Source organism: Macrosteles quadrilineatus, unplaced genomic scaffold (genome assembly GCF_028750875.1).
Source record: "Macrosteles quadrilineatus isolate MER2022 unplaced genomic scaffold, UCM_ALF_1.0 Scaffold_7__1_contigs__length_78375512, whole genome shotgun sequence".
NCBI classification, from domain to species: Eukaryota; Metazoa; Arthropoda; class Insecta; order Hemiptera; family Cicadellidae; genus Macrosteles; species Macrosteles quadrilineatus.
The window spans coordinates 51,507,140-51,525,093 of NW_026542600.1; the positions used below are offsets into that span (position 1 = coordinate 51,507,140).

The window sequence follows — 17,954 nt, forward strand, 5'->3', positions numbered from 1 at the left end:
CCAAACTCAGTGATGTTGGTTATTGTTAGTAACAGCCAAACTCAGTGATGTTGGTTAATGTTAGTGACAGCCAAACTCAGTTATGTTAGTTAATGTTAATGACAGCCAAACTCAGTGAAGTTGGTTAATGTTAGTGACAGCCAAACTCAGTAAAGTTAGTTAATGTTAGTGACAGCCAAACTCAGTGAAGTTGGTTAATGTTAGTGACAGCCAAACTCAGTGATGTTGGTTAATGTTAAGTGTTATCATACTGATGTAGTGGCACTACAGCCACAGCAACTAGTTGCTCAGATCACCCTGGCCCCAATATACTGCAACGGCTGCAACTGAGTCATTCTATCTGCACGACCTTCAAACCGGTACAGGACATTTTTCTTAAATCGTGAGAAAAAAGTAAAAGAGGTTAATTTAAAAAGACGATTACATTGACGGCTATTTTAACATTTTAAAGAATTTTAAATATTTCATTGGGGTTGCTTTGTTTTTTTTTAGTTTTTCCGTTGAAACTGCATGGTAAGTTATGTTTTCAAAACTCATTTAAAAGAAAAGTTAAAAATAAGAATAATTGTCTTATTTTTTTGTTTTTGTTTTTCCTGTCTTAAAACATGTATCAAAATGATCTAATGATGTGAAGTTTATATCAAAAACTCCAAAAATAACATTTTAGACGTGTTGCCAAAAAAATGCAGTCATATAAAATAGACGACCAGAAAGGCCATACAATCTATAATACAACAAATAGCTTTTAATATGAGTTGAAAATTTTTAAATTATATTTTTAAATGATTATTTATTTGTAGTTTGGACACGTTCTATACTCAATATTTCAATTGGACACTGCCTCTTGTACAACATATTAATCAAATTTTGTCTCAATTTTTATCCAAGACCTAGGTAATCAAAGTAAAATTAACCCCAAAAATTGTAATTTTATTCTCTTAGAGAACATACAACTATTTGGTACTTATAAAAAACTTAAAATCTACGCAAGCAAAGATAATGCAAGAGAAAACTAGACTGATAGAGAGACGAAGAGTAGAGGAGAAGAGATGGTGTGATGATCTGGGAGTGAAGTAACAACCATTATGTTCAGTGACAGGTAATGTCAGAATCATCTGTTGAGAGCAACAGTCTATTGACATCTGTCACGACAAACGAAAATAACACTTCTTTCTACAAACGTTGTACATACCGTGATGCAAGCTACCGGTGCATTGTATTGTTTTGGTTAGGAGTGCTCTAGTCTTCTGCTATAATAAACACATAGCGTCATCAAAAGTGGCATTTTATGTCCTACATTTCATCCTACGACGCTAGGATCTAGCCTGGAACCATTTCACTCATTAATTTTATTTATTAATTTTATTTTATTTTATTTATATACGGCAAACACCATTTTATATTGTACGTTGCAATTTTTTTACAAATGGCCAAAGGTAAAAAAGATAAAGTTATAATACATGCGTGTGACCATTACAGCTATCTACTACCTACACTTAGAATTAACGAAGTAAGGTTGAGGAAAAAAAGATAAATATCACAGCAAGTGGCAATAAAGACTAGCTAACATGCAGGAACAATAATTACAATAAATATTAAAGAAGTAGAGACTAACAATAAGCAAACCCAAAATTATGAAACGCTACAAAATAAATACACAGTATTTAATTAATTTAATTTAATTTATTTTACATTTACATAGTATTTATTTACATGGTATTTATTAATTCAGTCAAGGTGTAAAGAGTCGATAAAAGTGATTGGTAGGATTTGAACTCGAGACCTCGAGGACCAAACCTCGCACTGTACCACTAGGCCGCTCCCCGTCATATGATATAATATTGCTAAATAAGTATTTTAAGGTTAACATATAGAAACAAACACCACCTTATAATATCTGGGGATTAAATCGGTGGTGTATTTTATTACAACTTTCAGGTCAAGGGAAAAAAGGAACACTAGTGTAACTGTGGACTATTTTAGGTTAAGATTAAATACGGTGAATAATTATTCCACGTAATTAATAAACTCTGTCTCTGTTTATTTTACGATATGCAATATTAGGTTTGCATGCATTTCTATTTTCCTAACTAAAGATAATCGAGTTGTAGATGAGCTTTTGTTATTGGATGGATTTTTGTAACCGTATTGGACAGGAATAAGTAATAATTAATAGACGAAAAATCTAGATAATCACTGAATATTGAATTTTATTACAGACAATAGCTAATCTTCATTCTATGAGCGTGTTCATGAATATTGTAAATTGGATAACGTATTGAACATACAAGACAAATAATTTTTGATGATAAATAGAATATCGCACAAACTGCAAATAGTGCGTAATAGTAGTTTACGCAACGAAATTACTAACAATCATTACTCATAACTTCTTAGAGAGGTTATGTTTTCGTTGATTGGCATTGCCACTGAAAGCAACGACTTATTGTATAATCAGCTGATTTCATGTAATTACGTGTTTGTAGAATTTCGTTAAATAATACGTTACTATTTTTATTTATTTGGACAACTGAACAATATAGTGAAACAGTTAATTTACAGTTGGATCTCAGCATCGAATATGTCGTCCACAACGAGTTGGGTGAAACAACGTTTAAGAGGTTTTCAAAATAAACCAGAAGCTCATTTTTATTTAACAATCTAACCTTATTTTGCTTCGTCCATTTAATGAATTGCTGGTATGTAATTTCATACATTTGTTTCAATTTTGGTGGCAAAAGATTAGCACAAACAGTTTGTGCTCTCATTTCCATCTCGTCAACTTCACTTACACTAAAACTGAAATTTTAAAATCAGTTTAATCTACCTTCCTTTAACCAACAACTTAGGTTAAAATTACGCGAGTATCAACAGGAACATTGAACAAGACGGACCAACAATTAAAATTGTCAACTAATCAGCTGATCAGCTGATTAGTTGACGTTCGAAACATTTTAATTTTACTTCTTTTCTCTCAATCCTTGAATCTCATTGGTCCGTTACCCGTGTTGATATGAGAAAAACTATGCTGATATGAAAGTAAACAGCTGTTAAGTGAAACTTTTCAATTCTAAGAACTGAACTGAAATGGCTACTTTAAAAAACGGTCGTAGGTAAACATTATTTACAACATTGGAGGTAATGAGGTTAATACTTAAGGCTTATATAAACAAAAACTAAATGTTAGTACTTGTTCTTTTTATTACGTGATTTTTTTAGAGTTCTTTTATTTCTTTTCTGGGAATACTTCGTTGTGAATACAGGTTTGGGTTTTTAATTTGTATCAAACTATCTATAGGGTTTTAAATTTCCCATTAGCGTAAATATTGATATTTTTACTACTTTATTCTGCCATAAGACTGTTACTAATGAAGGTATTATTAGAAATTGGAGTTATCTGTTGAAACAAATAAATAAATAGAAATTTCAACATTTTGCAAAAAGAAAATTACCACATACCATGTAAATGTATAGGATTCAATAAGAATGGTAGGTCGGTAGATCGGTATAATGGTAGAGTGGTAGATGGGTAGTGAGGTATGATGCTGAACGACCATGCTACCACTACCAGTAGAAGGCGATGACCTTCACTCCACGTTTCTAGGGCATTCATGCGGTTCTCTGGCATCGTAAGGATTCCGCAAACCATCAACAAATGTCCAAGGATTTCAGGTCGTCCTTTGATGGACGTGGTCTTCAATTCTGTTTGTTTCTAGTTAGAGATGCTACAGTAATGTCAAACTGTGAGTCTTGCACGGAAATGCTCTCACAATCGGTTGGTAGTGTAATGGTTGTACAAGTTGTCTGTATTTACCCCTGGAACTGCTTAAGACATTGTAATTTTAAGTAGATAAAACTACAAATTTTTACGTGAGAACTAGGGTTTACTTTACATATTTATTTCCTCCGCCAACTTTTAAAGTTTAAATTTAGAACACAAAAGAGTACATAAAAGTAAGCACTCTTTTGTGATTTAAGCTTCTTGGAGTATTTTAAGTAATGGGACTTCATGAGGCATTAATAGAAATTTATCATTTTAATGTATATCGACATTATAGCAAATACCTGTTTGAATAACATTTTTTTCCTAGCTCCAGTAAAATTTCATAACTTAATTTGGGGTAAATTAGATTAAATACTTGCAAAAACTTACTCTTCGTGGATGAAATACAAGTGGATATGTATTGTATAAAATTGAGTATGAAAATATAATCGAAGAATGGTTAAGTATCTTTAAAATATAAATCGGACTTCTGAAAATTGATGTATATTGCGATCGAAAGTAAATAATTAACATCTGAACAGCCAACAAGAAAATAATTTCTATTATATTTGTAGAACATACTCAATGGGGCAATCCTTTAAAATCCCCATCATTGTTGATATCTCAAAATTGTTTGGTCTATTTATTGTTGATGTGAGACAAAAACTTATTTACAAATTTACGTAGAAGCCAGTAAAAGACTTTCTACAAAATAGGAACTAAAATCTTCATTGGGCAATTTTGGAGTAATATCAATAACCAACCCTAGATTTAAAAATATTAAAGTATAAAATTAGGTAGAAAAACCTCGTCATAATATATTTTGTTAAAGAATATGGACAAAACACAAAAAAGAATTATTTCCTTACAGAAACTGTTGTGTCGGTGGTCGTCAAGTTTGTGGCGGAACTGCTTGACGTAAAATGTTTTGCCAATAATACCACAAAAACGATCATCTTAAAAGTGCGATGACTAAATTGTGTAAACTAATTAATCAATTACTTCTGAAAAAAGATCTTTCAGACCTTTTATGACCCAAAGGAAAATGTGTTATGCAGACATATGGGTTATGTTGAATTAGTCAGGTACTAATATTTGACAGAAACACAAGTGATAATTAATGTGACGAATTCTAGATGAGTTGTTTTACAACTTTCATGTGTCCTTTCCTGTTCTAGGATTTAAGATATCCTAGTGAACATGGCGTCCCTGCACAGGATTAATGTGTCAAGTTGGAGGAATGAAGAAACGGGGTCAAAATGTACATGCATATGTGATAACGAGATGAGATCATTGTCCTTAAATGACCTTGAATATTGCCTGAATCTGTAGTATAAGCCATACTGGACACTTAGCATTTATAGGGTACTCTCTTACGTACAGTGTCTAATAGCTTACCCAGCCTACTTTTGGTTGGTTCGGGTGGAAATGATTAGATTTCACGTACTATGAATAACTTACAGGAAACGATTTTATAAACCTATAACTCTCTTAAGTCTGTGCCTCTTTTTTGAAGGGACTATTCATGGAATATTGGCAAACATACATTGCCTAAACAAATTATATGAATAATATAATTTCAATTAAAATTCAATTAAAAATATAAGAATTTGTTTAGTATAACATAAAACTCAAAATTTGCAAAATTTCAAGAATAAAACACTACAAAATTTAGCTTTCAGACCTATTAACCTACTGAAATCAGAATTAGGCAATCCGAAAAAACCCTTCAAAATTCGACATGGTCTGGAATTCACGAAATTAATTGTTATGATTGTAATGTGAAATATATTGGCTAAACAATAAGACAAATCCAAACTAGATTTAAGAAACACCAAGCCCATGTGAAATACGGAAGACCTGAAAAGTAAGTCCACAGTATCAATACAGGTCATATTTTCAATTTGGGAAACCTTCAACATTCCAAAAGCCTCAGCATCTTAATGTGTAGGAATTTTATTTCATAGAAAAATAGACCAACCTTAATTACTAAATAATGAAGACGGCCAATTATTATATTAATTCGGAATTACTTTTACTAATTACATCAAGAACAACATTGTAATAATGTATATAAAAACTCGCCTTTGGCTCGCTGGTCGACTTCTTGCACACCGGTCTATTCCATAAGCTTATGGAACTGCCATAATAGGTTTTCCGTTCATAGTTTTGTAGAAATTCATTTTGATTGGTCAGTGAATAAATGGTTTCCGTTTTTTTATATGGACTAATTTATTGTATAAATAGGCTATCGTTATTAAAAAAAAATAAAAAATATACTACCAGTGCACATTGAGGAAAGACCAAAATAATTTCTTAGAATAGAATCAATCTTAAAAATAATACATTAAGACCTTCTGTTAATGAAAACACACTGATAATTCATATCATTTTCAAATTTTAAGGTTTCCCCACCCAATAGGGCTACCCTATTTTATTATTGGCACAACCATGAAGAATCAAGAAATGGCATTACAAGTTATTAAGGAAAAACGATTTTATAAACCAATCGTGATGGATAGTTTCACAAATTCAGCGGTGACCCGTGACAATATCGAGAATGAATCGAGTGGGAGCAATTTAAACTGTGTCAGTGTGTTAGCAGTGCCTTGAGCTTCGGCTCCAACCGAAACTGAGCACTTGCTACATCAGTGACAGGGTAGAGACTAATGGATTAAGTGCAACACTAATAGCATCTTTACTGATTAATTCAAAACTGAGCACTTGCCACATCAGTGACAGGGTAGAAACTAATGGATTAAGTGCAACACTAATGGCATCTTTATTGATTAATTCAAAACTGAGCACTTGCCACATCAGTGACAGGGTAGAAACTAATGGATTAAGTGCAACACTAATGGCATCTTTACTGATTAATTCAAAACTGAGCACTTTCCACATCAGTGACAGGGTAGAAACTAATGGATTAAGTGCAACACTAATGGCATCTTAACTGATTAATACAAAACTGAGCACTTGCCACATCAGTGACAGGGTAGAAACTAATGGATTAAGTGCAACACTAATGGCATCTTTACTGATTAATTCAAAACTGAGCACTTGCCACATCAGTGACAGGGTAGAAACTAATGGATTAAGTGCAACACTAATAGCATCTTTACTGATTAATTCAAAACGGAGCACTTGCCACATCAGTAACAGGGTAGAGACTAATGGATTAAGTGCAACACTAATGGCATTTTAACTGATTAATACAAAACTGAGCCCTTGCCACATCAATGGCAGGGTAAAATTAAAGACTTGAGTGCAACACCAATGTCAACTTTACTGCTTAATACAATATTCATCCATGAATTTGACAGGGTAGAAACTTAAGACTTGAGTGCATGAGTAATGCAACTGTTAATCATCGGAGACAGATGAAAGAAATATTTGTAACCTAGGGCACAACATTTTACTTTCCATGTAGATGTATTTTTCACTTGTATAATTCCAATGTATACATAAATAAACATACAAATTATTTTTAAGGCACAAGGGTGTGTTCGGCCCGGATAAAAATCTAGTTACTGACGACAATTTTATACATAATAAATGTTTTATATTCAAATTATATGCACAAAAGCTTTACTGCAGAGTCAAGATATATATAGATAGGCAAGAACTTCTGAAATAGGTACTTTCATAATCTAATAACGTACTCTGTTATTCTGTATTACAGTTTCGAGACTTATTTATAGCTTTCCATATCATTGTTATTTTGAGAAAACCCAGATAATGACAGAAACGCTACCAGTTACTTTAGAGTACCTCAAGCTGAAATTACATAACTCTTAACATTACACTACTTAAAATGCCAAGTTATATAGTCGGTAGTTATATATTCAGTACATTGCATCGCAATAGCGTTAAACACAGCCAATTAAAGTTGAGGACTATACTTGAAACGTAATGACAAGGGGTCTGGTAAATTTCAAGTATGAATCAGAACAATAGTGAATGTATTAGCGCAAGATTGATCTGAAGATATCCTCAACTAGGGCTCAACTCAGCCGAGCTCAGATCGTGCGAGACGAACCGGTTAGCAAGTGATGCAACTGCGCTTACTGGGTTGTCGACCTTAGCCAGCTGATGACTAACTTAAACGTTCTACTCTATATATTAACATTCAAGTTTCGGAACCATTATGAATATAATCGCGTGTTTTATGAATTATTAGTACTATAATGGACTCCTTAAATTTTCATGAGTCAAAATTATATACGTTAATCGAATTTTGTTGACGTTTTAAAGGACTGTTTTACTAGCAAGTACGTATTTTGGTGTAGAATTTTAAATTTATAATTTAATGAACGTTGTTGAACTTTGTGGGTTTTTTTTATTAAGGCGCCGTAATAACTGGATATTAACTGGTGATGTGTAGTGTCCCTTCAACAGGTAAACTAATTGTATAAAAAATGAAGTCTCTCTTCCTAGAGGTAAACCAAGGGATTTTGGATATTATTAAGAGCGGTGTTCTATTGGCCTTATCCCAACTCCGCGTGTGGTCAGAACCCTGTCAAAACCGACTGTCCAACTCCGCGCGGTGGTCACTCGGGTCCCTCGCGGTGCGGCACAGTGTTGAAAAAAGTCAGTGAGAAAGAGTGACTGTGAATTTATAAGTTTTGAAGTCATCAAAACATAATAATTAACCTAACCTAACCTGTCACATGAATTAAGTAGTTGTGAACAAATAAAAGTATAACATTACTCTTGGAACATAGGTATAATATATATAAATATATATAAGAATATTGTATATTAAACACTTCATATCTCATCCAAGAGCACAACAAGGTAGCTGGACCGCGCGGAGTTGGACTATATACTAAAAGTTACCACCGTGCGGAGTTGGACTGGACCCTTTGGGGACCATAAAACTTTTCCTCGGCTTAAATTTGACCACCGCGCGGAGTTGGGTTATCCCCGTTCTATTTTATTTACTTTGTCCATGCACGAAACAATTAGAATATCAATTTTTAGAGTGTGTTTCATGTAAATTAGATAAATTTAGCTGGGATTCAATAATTAATTTTTCAAATTTAACCAATAATAAATTAAGGATTTGATTTAAATGAATTTAATACAGTACTATACTATGTTAGTTTAAATGAACTTCGTGAGTTTATGCTATTTATTTATTATAACATCGAAAATTTACTTATTCTATCCTATTTTAAAGAGGTGTGATTTTGGCCATAGTTTAATTTAAATGATTCTTCGCAGCCGTATGGTTCGCTATGGTTAAATTCATTTTGTTCGTTTGATTAAATACCATACAAGATCTAAACACATTTAAAAAAACTTCTACGAGTGTCGTTAGATCTATACCTACGGCCAAGTAGCCGTTTCAGTTCAGTTCTTAGATCTGAAAAGTTTCTCATAACAGCATAGTTTTACTCATAACAACAAGGGTAACGGACCAACGAGGGTTGAGGATTGAGAGAGAAGAAGTAAAATGGTATTGATGCGAACTTCAACTAATCAGCTGTTCAGGCCAAATTCATTGTAGACTGGTGCAATAATTAGTGTTTAGTACAATGTTACGTTACATCACTGTCAGCGGCAATGGGAGGATATAAACGAAAACATAACTTCTCTTAGAAGTTATAAGTAGTGATTTTTAGTAATTAAAACACTGTCGTAGGTAAAGTAGTGTACGCAACTCGCGTAAATGTTTTTAACAACACGGTTCAATCTTTTAAAAATGCTTAATTATTTTAAAATAATAAAGTTGACTGTTAAAAAGTATAAAGGTCAAACTATAGCACATCAAAATGGAAGTAAGATGAAATTTTAGACGGCTTTAGTTGAATTCAAATATTCCTGGCATAAAAGAAACAAATAATTCCATTGCAACTGACAACAATTTTGCATTTGTTTGGGTGACACTGATGAATGGTATGGTTAATTTGCTGTTCACGAAACCATTGAGCAAACCACGGTACATTCTTTGGTATTAATGTGTTTGCCGAGACATTGGGTCGACTGCACGTAGGTTGTTGGGAATCCCAAGCAGTTATACACATTGTCGAGCTTGAACTTCACGTCACGTTTTGTGTACGTTCTTGAATACGTTAGCTAAAAAATCCCGAAAGGCGGATGTGCACTCCGTAAAACTTCTAAATGTAAATTAGCAGAAAACATTTAACATAAACATAAACAAAGAAAATGTCCAACCATAGACGGTTGATTAATTTTGCAGTTTTATAAGTTTTGAGGTTAACTGTGACTCTCTGTAAACCTACCCCGCCTTATATCAAGTGCCATATTGCCTTATAATTACGTACGCACTTTCTTTAAATGCATGGCTTGTATACAGTAGACACACCTAGCAAGGTAAATGCCAAAAAGTGTTTGGATATTGTTAGACCTTTAGGTCATATCTATTTATATCTAATTCGGTATCAATATTCATATTGATAGTTAATGAAGATTAAACTGTGTTTCAGTGGATTAATTAAAAACTTTGCTTTTTTAATACATGCAGGTGCTGATTAGCTTAGTAATTAATGTAATTTTTTATCGTTTTATTTTGGACTTAAGCTAACTAATTTGTAGAGGTAAATAGTAGAATTGTAATGTTACAATCGTCAAACAAAACATGTGATACAAAACCTTAACACAACTAATTGCACAACACTAATTGTGCAAATAATTCATAAAACTGTTTGTGACAATCGAGGATCCCTGAAAATATTGAGGATGTTTCGTTAGCTCAAAATCCCACTTGTTCAAATTTATACTTGTATCATTGGGTAAAAGGCTAGAGTTTTAAATGATTTGGCCTCATGGGAATTGAACTTAATGCAACTGTTCCAACCGATCTGACAAACGAATCATAGCAGTATAAAATACACGTAAACGCGTCCGCTTGACCTACTTAGTTTTAACTGTGATCGCGAGTTAACAATGCTTTAGTATGATGTGGTGACGAAAACAAACATTAACTAATGACTTAATATAAACATCAAATGAACAATTTGTTTACATTTGAAATCTTATACTTACATGTTACATACGATCGGTTATGTTTACAGTAAGAATTGCATTAGCAGCAAACGGTTCAATAGTCTTGATATTGTGATCGAATAAAGTAAAACCTACATTCAGGTCACTGGTCTACCAACGCATCACAGTTCATTAAACCGACACCATGGTCGCTCCTATATCAGTTGCCCATGTTTCAGGTCGTGTCAAAGATGAGCTAGTGGCCGAGGATCGGACAGATGAACTCCAGGAGCGAAGGCGCGGGTGACCTAGGGGTCGCCGACAAGAACTTCTACCAGAGGAACATGGCAGACGTCAAAATACACTGTGAGAAAACTCGAGCGGAGAAAATGAAAACTAAGAAAGACAAAAGTGACTGTTTAAACTTACGAAAGACTCTGTTGGGATCTAGCCCGCGTTTGGTGATTCTTAAGTCTGCAGAAGACCTGTGCATAAAAGGGTTCGATATCGGGGTGAAGAAGCACAAGACGGTGGAAAAAGTCGCCACTGATCCCAAAGTGAACGAGAGGTTGTTGACAACCATAGACCAGAGTCAAGGAGACAGCTCTTCAGCGGGGTCGGGGACAGGCCCTAGGGTGGTACCTACCAGGCATAAGTCTTCCTCGTACTGCTGTAAGTTACATTTATATTATCATTTGTATATATAATAAAATAGTCTGTAAACTCGACCAAACTTCATTTGATAAGTGATTGTAGTCAGTAACATACACTAGGAAACCAATTTAAACAAATTGTAGATGATTATTTTAAATTTGTATTATAATATCACATATTCAGCAACCTCCCCAGCTGAGTTTGGGAAGTGAGAGGGGGTCGTATTACTTAAATTGGGACACAGGTCTAAAAGTGGATTTTGTTCCAGCATTGACAAAAATTCAATAAAGCAACTGGAGGTTTGAATATATATATACAGGTATTTGGAACTGGGGTATTATTATTTTTTAATATATAACCAAACAACTGCTGCATAATGTTTGTGATTAGAGTTACTTTTTTAACACTTTCAATAAATGTTTATAGTTAATTCGCATCTATTTATTTACAAACAGGTTATCTATAATATTTTATTGAAAGTATTAAAATAGTACCTCTTTAGACCTGTTTAGACACAACACGTAACGAAGATAATTGACTTTTATCATAATCTCCTATATATACATTGATGTATTTATAACGCACTTCTTTTATTTTTCTTTCAATATATTTAACCTTCATTCCCAGTCATATCTTATAAAAGTAGTGAAAACGGGTTTCGTTTGAAATTCTCCATCTCCTCGCGAATATACTCATTGCCCTATGAACACTGTAGAAAAATTATAAATGTAAAACGATTAGAAAGAAATGCAAGGAGTAAATGCTCACTGATCCTTTTCATACACCAGCTAAAGCTACAGATTAAGGTGCAATTGAATCTCAGACCTAAAAATGACCCCATAGTTTCATTAAATTTAAAATTTCTATCGGTTTATCCAGAAACTATAGTGAACGTGCGAGGCTATGGGCATTGGCGTCCAATCACCTAGAACCAAAAGAACGGAACGAGTTATGCAAAAACGAGTTGAACTTAACCTGCCCTTGATCCACATTAACCCGTGCTGCAAACGGCAATTCCACCTCTCCCCCAGCCAACGTCTGGCTCAGAGTCATAGATCAATATTGGAAGACAAGTGCCAGTAATTCAAGTGCAATGCCACATTTATTTTGTCAACCTTTATTTCTAGGTTAAAATATAAGCAGATCTTCAGAATAAATAAGATATAAACTATATAGTCATTATCACATGGATTTAATTGTGAAAGTTCTCCATTCCATGGAAAGATTTCCTTGCCTGAAATTTTGAAGTGGATAGCGGATTAGTGAGATTTATAATTGGGTCTCCTGGACTCAAATTCCGCGGTCTAACCAATAGTCCAATCTCACCTTTTACATACATAAATATTGGTCTTGGGAACAATCAATCTGGAAACCAATTGCTCATTTAGATTTCTGAAGTGCAGATCTCGAAGCCGTCCAGAACTTAGAATCAGTAATCTCTGAGATAAGTGACGAATTATCTGGATAAGCGATAGGGCCACCTTGAAAATTATCCATGTGCCATTTGATTTGGAATTAGTTGAGAGAGTGAAATGTATAACAGTAATAGAGAAATTGGAGATAGGACGTGCCTTTTGGTATCCTGTATGTTGAAGGACAATGGTACAAAATAGGGGATATCCCCTGAACTAAACCAACAAAGATACTTTTTTTCAGCATACCCTGTCAAATGATCTTTCAATAAAACCTGAGGGGTAAATTAATTAACTGAATGAATTACCGTTGCGTAGGATTTCGAGTTAGTAGAGTAAATGTAAATTATTAGGTGTGCTTGTAAATATTAGAACAGAAACGGTGTGGACCATATACATAAACAAATGATGTCACTCGCCTGAAAGTATACATGATTTCATTAAATTTGAATGGAACTGTCAAACCAGCTGTTACAGCTATTAGTATAGCCAGTGACGTCATGTGTTATTTTTATCATCCATACAGTTTTTTTCTAATATTCGCGAGTGTGGAATAGTTTACATGAATTTTCACAGTAAAAAAATGTTCTATATAGTACTGTAATGGAGAACTGAACTGCACTTACTATGATTGGAAATATAGTTAGTCTATGTCCGTTGCTATCCAATCGAATCATAAAATGATTGTTGACTCATTCTACTTTTTACTGACCGAGGAGGAAATTGAAAAACTAGAGTAAAATAGAATATTGCACCCCGAAATTTGTATAGTCTATTTAATTTGCCTTACACCGCCCTCTAAGCATGACCTACGATACCTACAGACTAAGGTAATTTATAGTTGATTTAAGTGACAGACAGATTCATTGTGAAAGTAAATTAACATTAATATAAAATCTTATCCAACAATCTGAACCAACTGCATTTTTGGCCTTTGATGAATCTTAAGACAAAACCTACAATGGCAGCCAGACCGGGTACTCTCACCAAGAAGACTAAATGAATATTTTGTTTTTGTTTAAACCACTCCAACCATTTTCATGAGAAAACACGCCTTATCCCAAATTAAAAGTCGTTACTGTCACATAACATTATAATTAGATTATTTTGAGCCAACGCTATAGGCTTACTGGGAAATGATTGAGGTCACAGAATTTAAAAAATCGTTTTAGGGACAAGTAAAAAAATTATAAGAAATGTCACCAATTTGATCAAACACTTCAAATGCATCGATGACGGATATTCTGCAGTTTGTATGAAGTCCATGGCACTGATAACCTTGTCTACATGGTATGACTGTGGTCGGTCACAGTATAAGGCCTGTCCCAAGCGCACTGGCCATAGAACTTGACACACAAACCTAATAAACACCGGCTAGTTGCGTCACCGGGAATGACTAGCTCGCCGGGTTAGCCCTCTCTATCCCTCTACTATCCATTTACACATTAATATACATATTCATTCACATTCAACCCTTTAAACACCGATGTCTCTATCAGTTTACAGCAACCTATCTAACTCTCTACCTTCATCTGTCTTTCTGGTAATCTTTCTGGTTCATTAGCTTATATACACATTCATTTATGTTTCTACAGTATACCCTCTTTCCCTGAATCCACCCTTTCATCGCGTTATATATTTTGAAGAGTATTTTATTCTGACACGTCTATCCCCTTTACCGGGCACTCTAAATGTATACAGGATTTCCCGTAAGTAAACAGCCAAACTCCGGGAATTGGTTATACGGTTAAGATTAAAGAGAAAATCAAGATTGATTTTTTTCCCCTAATTCGCTTCGTTCTAGATATCCACATTATTTTTATATTTAATTTTGAATTGTTGCAACCGATCTATATGCAACTTAGTATGTACCTATGTTAAGAGATTTATGCAAAAAAAAACTTGACTCAACCCGATTCAAAGTTGCTTAATGGTGACCATTTTATTTTTTTATAATTTAAGAAAAAAATGATTTCATTTTATGAAAAAAAAAATCCTAAAATACTTTTATTTTCCATTTAAATTTCTTATCAAATTGAACCAAGTTCAAAAAGATTGGAAAAAAATAGTCGAAATATCACGATTTTAAGTTGCACAAAAATAATTAAAATACTATGTAACGAAACTTTGGTTTTAATTTAATTTCTTCCTAAAATTCTTGATTATAGCTTCATTACAATTAATTTTGAAAAATAGGTTTTATGATTGGAAATAATATACTTCAAATTCTTCACCATCATTCTTTAATTTAAATTGCTTTTGGTTACCAACAATCATGTGCCCTAAAAACAAACAAATTTAATAGTTTTTAAAATATGATCAATGTTTAATCATTTTTCTTTTCACAGACCTACTAGATGAACTAAATGTTTTAATAAAATTGATTTACATACCAGTTTTCCTGGGCTTAATCTCACTAAAATATATTAACAACTTTAACTTTTCTTAACATCACTGTACAACACATTCTGACTTAAAGAGGGATCTGACATGCAAACCTAGTCTTTTATACTGGTCTGACTGTTAAAGCTGATTGGTGGAATTGGAACAATCAGATTAGCTCTTATTTCATCTTTACAAGATTCATGAAACAGCTGTAACATGTCTTAGTTACTTCCTGCATAATTCTTTTCTTGTTTCAAACATTTTAAGAAAATCCTTCGACATAATTATTAATCATAAAGCACAATTTGTTTGTTTTTATACTGAAAATAAAGAATAATTTTGTTTACAATTTAAAAATTGGTACAACTAAATAAACGGCTAGTTTTATGAAAAAATACAAAAAAAACTTTTCTTTTGCATTTAAAATTTCCCATTAAGAGGAACAAAGTTCAAAAAAAGCAAATAAAAACTGCTAAAATATCACGATCGATTTTTAGTTGTAAATGAGGTAGAATAAGGCTAATAAGCTAGTCAGGTTACATCTCATTTTGCCTTATTGCCGGTGTTTGTATGTTTACTTACAGTATACCCTGTATATCTCTGCCTATGTATAACCAATAAACCTTATCTTTCTCTACCGTTCCACTTCATGTGCTTATCATCACATATACATATCAAAATGAAATTACTTGTCAATATTAGCCACCATTTTGTATTCGGCTATTTGTACTTATGCATCTTTGTAACTTTTCTGACTCTTATACAATTCGTTGACCATCCGTCCAACCAAATGCATGTTAATTTATTTTCAAGTATCATAATCTTGTACAACATTTTACTAACTATTTTAGCTTGGTTATATTAACTAGATTTACACGCTGAAATGAGCTTAATGATCCATGTCCAGAATTTCACCAATCATACTATCAGTCTAAAGTCTAATCTTGCCCAGTTACTTATAATTACCAACGACACACCACACGCGTTTCACTGTAGTTTGATAGTTTCATTCTGTTTAGTTTTCATTAGTTGTTAAGTTTTCATTAGTTTTCATAGTTGTTTGTCTCATGATGAATTTAATTACACGTTTTCCGACGTGCATTAAGATGAACATGGGGTTTGAAATGAAACCTATACTTCGAACGCGGGAAAATACAATCGACTAGTCCTTGAGCCTGATCGTATAATTGCTGAGGACTTGGGATCCTCAATAGACAGTTCCCAGACTACGGTCCCACCTCCTCAACGTCGGCGATTCTGTTACTTATCTACTAATTGACTAGAAGCCGCAGCCCTCAGTCAGGTGCGAAAGTGGGCGAAATGTCGTGAGACTGGATAGTTTGGTAAAAACTGCAATTTGTCAATAGTTATTTGTGTCACTAGTGCGTGAAGTGGCACTTTGCTGCACGTGCTCTTTGCGTTCGCGTTACACGTGATATTTTTCTTACCGTTACCATAAAGCATATAAATAATTAGTGTTTCAAGCACTAAACAACACGTTTTAGGCTACCAAGGTTTGATCGAAGATAGAATGTCAACACCCAACAACATATTATTCATTCTGATAGCCACTGGACTACCAAGTCAAAACCCAACAACAGTTAAGTCATAATATCAAAATTCAAAACGCTGTGAAACGCTGCACCAGCTGATTGCAGTCGTAGTATCTTTTAAGTTTTGCCAACTTATTTCCAAGCGTACACGTATTACGTGCCTAATAAAAGCACACTGTTTTGTGTTGTTTGGTTGAAATACTGGTGTGCGGAAAAGTAAAATAAGTGCGGCAAAGTAAGTAAATGCAGGAGATAGCTACTTTGCGCACTATAATCATTGCAAGAAAGCCCGCATTGTCAGGTAGGAAACGTTGTTTTAAACTGCAACCTAACCCATGGTACTTTCTGAAATATCGCCTACCGATCGTAACTTCGGTAATGTATTGATAGTTTATGTAACGTACGTTTATATAAAATCCAAACAGTAGTACAGTTTCATTTAGAGAGAACATTTTATTCAGCATTACCTCCAGAATTGATTTATGACAATATTTTCATGATATATTGATCAATAATATTGTTTATTTTATGACAATATGTCAATATTTCGTGGTGAGAATAGTTCCAAAATTCGTGTTTAGGTCTGTCAAACCTGTTGTTGGTGGGCCATAAATTGGTGGGTGAAAATAAAAAAAATAAATACGAATTCTCAAGTCAAACCGACCGAAAATAGTTAACATGTTGGATATTTCAAGGAGCATTGACACCACAAGTAATTGTTAAGTCATCTTCTACCTGCGTAGGCCTTATAGTGTACTTTCTCGATTCATTTAATAACTCAATTGTTTTGGCAACGAGCAGTATGTAAGTGATAGCATTCAATTACAAAATTTCAAATTGCAAAAATATAATTTAACATTTTGTATACGATTTCTGCACATTTATTTTCCTGTTCGCTTTGATTATCCTCAAATCCTTTCGTTGGAATACGATAAATTGCTATCCTTGAAAATTTTGATCGATTGCTTTCTCCCGTGGTTGCGGTTAGTGCAAAAATTATAGAAATCGGAAACGTATCTGACAAGAAACCTTGGGGAACTAGTTGTGGGCATCTAGTCTGCCGATGCAATACCTTCGCAATTATCCTTCATTTAGGCCACAACTAGTCGCAAAAACTTGCACCTATCACACAACCAGGTTAGGTTAAAGCCATGTCTGTGTCAAGACTAGATCGCCATACGCTACGTTCAGGCGATTTACCGATTGCAGTATCGATGTTCATTAGTTTCTTATTAA

General features: G+C 33.7%; 1 protein-coding gene across 2 annotated transcripts in view; it reads left to right on the forward strand.

Moving 5' to 3' along the window:
- The window catches only part of LOC128999104 (scavenger receptor class B member 1-like), a 78,485-nt gene that overhangs the window by 30,796 nt on the left and 29,735 nt on the right, over nt 1-17,954 (forward strand). For both annotated transcript variants that reach the window (XM_054425463.1, XM_054425462.1), the window contains exon 2: nt 10,954-11,386. In XM_054425463.1, the coding sequence (XP_054281438.1) occupies nt 10,993-11,386 (394 nt within the window). In that variant the 5' untranslated portion in view covers nt 10,954-10,992. The remainder of the gene's footprint in view (nt 1-10,953; nt 11,387-17,954) is intronic.